Source organism: Nanorana parkeri, unplaced genomic scaffold, assembly GCF_000935625.1.
Source record: "Nanorana parkeri isolate BGI_ZX_2015 unplaced genomic scaffold, ASM93562v1 scaffold3614, whole genome shotgun sequence".
Taxonomy (NCBI): Eukaryota; Metazoa; Chordata; class Amphibia; order Anura; family Dicroglossidae; genus Nanorana; species Nanorana parkeri.
This window is the reverse complement of record NW_017309882.1, coordinates 31,652-33,819: the sequence shown is the minus strand read 5'-3', so window position 1 is coordinate 33,819 and position 2,168 is coordinate 31,652. Positions and strand designations below refer to the sequence as shown.

General features: G+C 58.3%; 1 protein-coding gene across 1 annotated transcript in view; it reads right to left on the bottom strand.

Annotated features, from left to right (window-relative positions):
* The window catches only part of LOC108803336 (vitamin D3 hydroxylase-associated protein-like), a gene marked incomplete at its 3' end in the record, with an annotated part of 18,298 nt that overhangs the window by 7,443 nt on the left and 8,687 nt on the right, over window positions 1-2,168 (bottom strand). Inside the window, exon 9 of the mRNA XM_018575183.1 lies at window positions 177-274. Within this exon, the coding sequence (XP_018430685.1) occupies window positions 177-274 (98 nt within the window). The remainder of the gene's footprint in view (window positions 1-176; window positions 275-2,168) is intronic.

Here is a 2,168-nt window from a genome sequence, read left to right as displayed (position 1 = left end):
TCATGGTGTATATTGGGGGGGGCATGGTGTATATTGGGGGGGTCATGGTGTATATTATGGGGGGGAGCAAATCATAATCCTCCTCGCTGTAGTATATAGTCCTCACTTCCTGCCATCAGACACTACACAGGAAATGACGCGCGCAGCGATCTATTGGGTGGCCGCCGCCCACTCACAATTTGTCTAGCAGAGTCTTTCCCCCGTCAGCGAAGAATCCGCGGATACAAAGCTCGTTCAGCGCGTATTCAATTCTGGGCGGAGCAAACGGAACCAACTGGAGAGAGAAACAAAGTTATCAACAATCTGTTACAATGTATACCCATGTGACAGCAGAACCCCCCAGACCCGCCATCCCTACAGACCCGTCATCCCTACAGACCTGCCATCCCTATAGACCCCCCAGACCCCGCCATCCCTATAGACCCCACAAACCCGCCATCCCTACAGACCCCCCAGACCCGCCATCCCTATAGACCCCACAGACCCCGCCATCCCTATAGACCCCACAAACCCGCCATCCCTACAGACCCCGCCATCCCTATAGACCCCGTTGTCCATTTCAACTGACCACAACGGCAGAGGATACCATACCGGAGACAAGTCCCTCATCATCTCACACCAATACCCATGCATGAAGGGTTGAGGAAGAGGAAGGGTTGAGGAAGAGGAAGGGGTGAGGAAGAGGAAGGGGGGAGGAAGAGGAAGGGGTGAGGAAGAGGAAGGGGGGAGGAAGAGGAAGGGGTGAGGAAGAGGAAGGGGGGAGGAAGAGGAAGGGGTGAGGAAGAGGAAGGGGGGAGGAAGAGGAAGGGGTGAGGAAGAGGAAGGGGGGAGGAAGAGGAAGGGGTGAGGAAGAGGAAGGGGGGAGGAAGAGGAAGGGGTGAGGAAGAGGAAGGGGGGAGGAAGAGGAAGGGGTGAGGAAGAGGAAGGGGGGAGGAAGAGGAAGGGGTGAGGAAGAGGAAGGGGGGAGGAAGAGGAAGGGGTGAGGAAGAGGAAGGGGGGAGGAAGAGGAAGGGGTGAGGAAGAGGAAGGGGGGAGGAAGAGGAAGGGGTGAGGAAGAGGAAGGGGGGAGGAAGAGGAAGGGGTGAGGAAGAGGAAGGGGGGAGGAAGAGGAAGGGGTGAGGAAGAGGAAGGGGGGAGGAAGAGGAAGGGGTGAGGAAGAGGAAGGGGGGAGGAAGAGGAAGGGGTGAGGAAGAGGAAGGGGGGAGGAAGAGGAAGGGGTGAGGAAGAGGAAGGGGGGAGGAAGAGGAAGGGGTGAGGAAGAGGAAGGGGGGAGGAAGAGGAAGGGGTGAGGAAGAGGAAGGGGGGAGGAAGAGGAAGGGGTGAGGAAGAGGAAGGGGGGAGGAAGAGGAAGGGGTGAGGAAGAGGAAGGGGGGAGGAAGAGGAAGGGGTGAGGAAGAGGAAGGGGGGAGGAAGAGGAAGGGGTGAGGAAGAGGAAGGGGGGAGGAAGAGGAAGGGGTGAGGAAGAGGAAGGGGGGAGGAAGAGGAAGGGGTGAGGAAGAGGAAGGGGGGAGGAAGAGGAAGGGGTGAGGAAGAGGAAGGGGGGAGGAAGAGGAAGGGGTGAGGAAGAGGAAGGGGGGAGGAAGAGGAAGGGGTGAGGAAGAGGAAGGGGGGAGGAAGAGGAAGGGGTGAGGAAGAGGAAGGGGGGAGGAAGAGGAAGGGGTGAGGAAGAGGAAGGGGGGAGGAAGAGGAAGGGGTGAGGAAGAGGAAGGGGGGAGGAAGAGGAAGGGGTGAGGAAGAGGAAGGGGGGAGGAAGAGGAAGGGGTGAGGAAGAGGAAGGGGGGAGGAAGAGGAAGGGGTGAGGAAGAGGAAGGGGGGAGGAAGAGGAAGGGGTGAGGAAGAGGAAGGGGGGAGGAAGAGGAAGGGGTGAGGAAGAGGAAGGGGGGAGGAAGAGGAAGGGGTGAGGAAGAGGAAGGGGGGAGGAAGAGGAAGGGGTGAGGAAGAGGAAGGGGGGAGGAAGAGGAAGGGGTGAGGAAGAGGAAGGGGGGAGGAAGAGGAAGGGGTGAGGAAGAGGAAGGGGTGAGGAAGAGATGTTATGGTTTTAATATTTTGGATGTCATGTGATTAAACATCCCTTCACCTGATGAATGGAACTTGTATGAGAAGTTATGGGGGGCGCACATGTTATGGGGGGCGCACATGTTATGGGGGGCGTACATGTTATGGGGGGC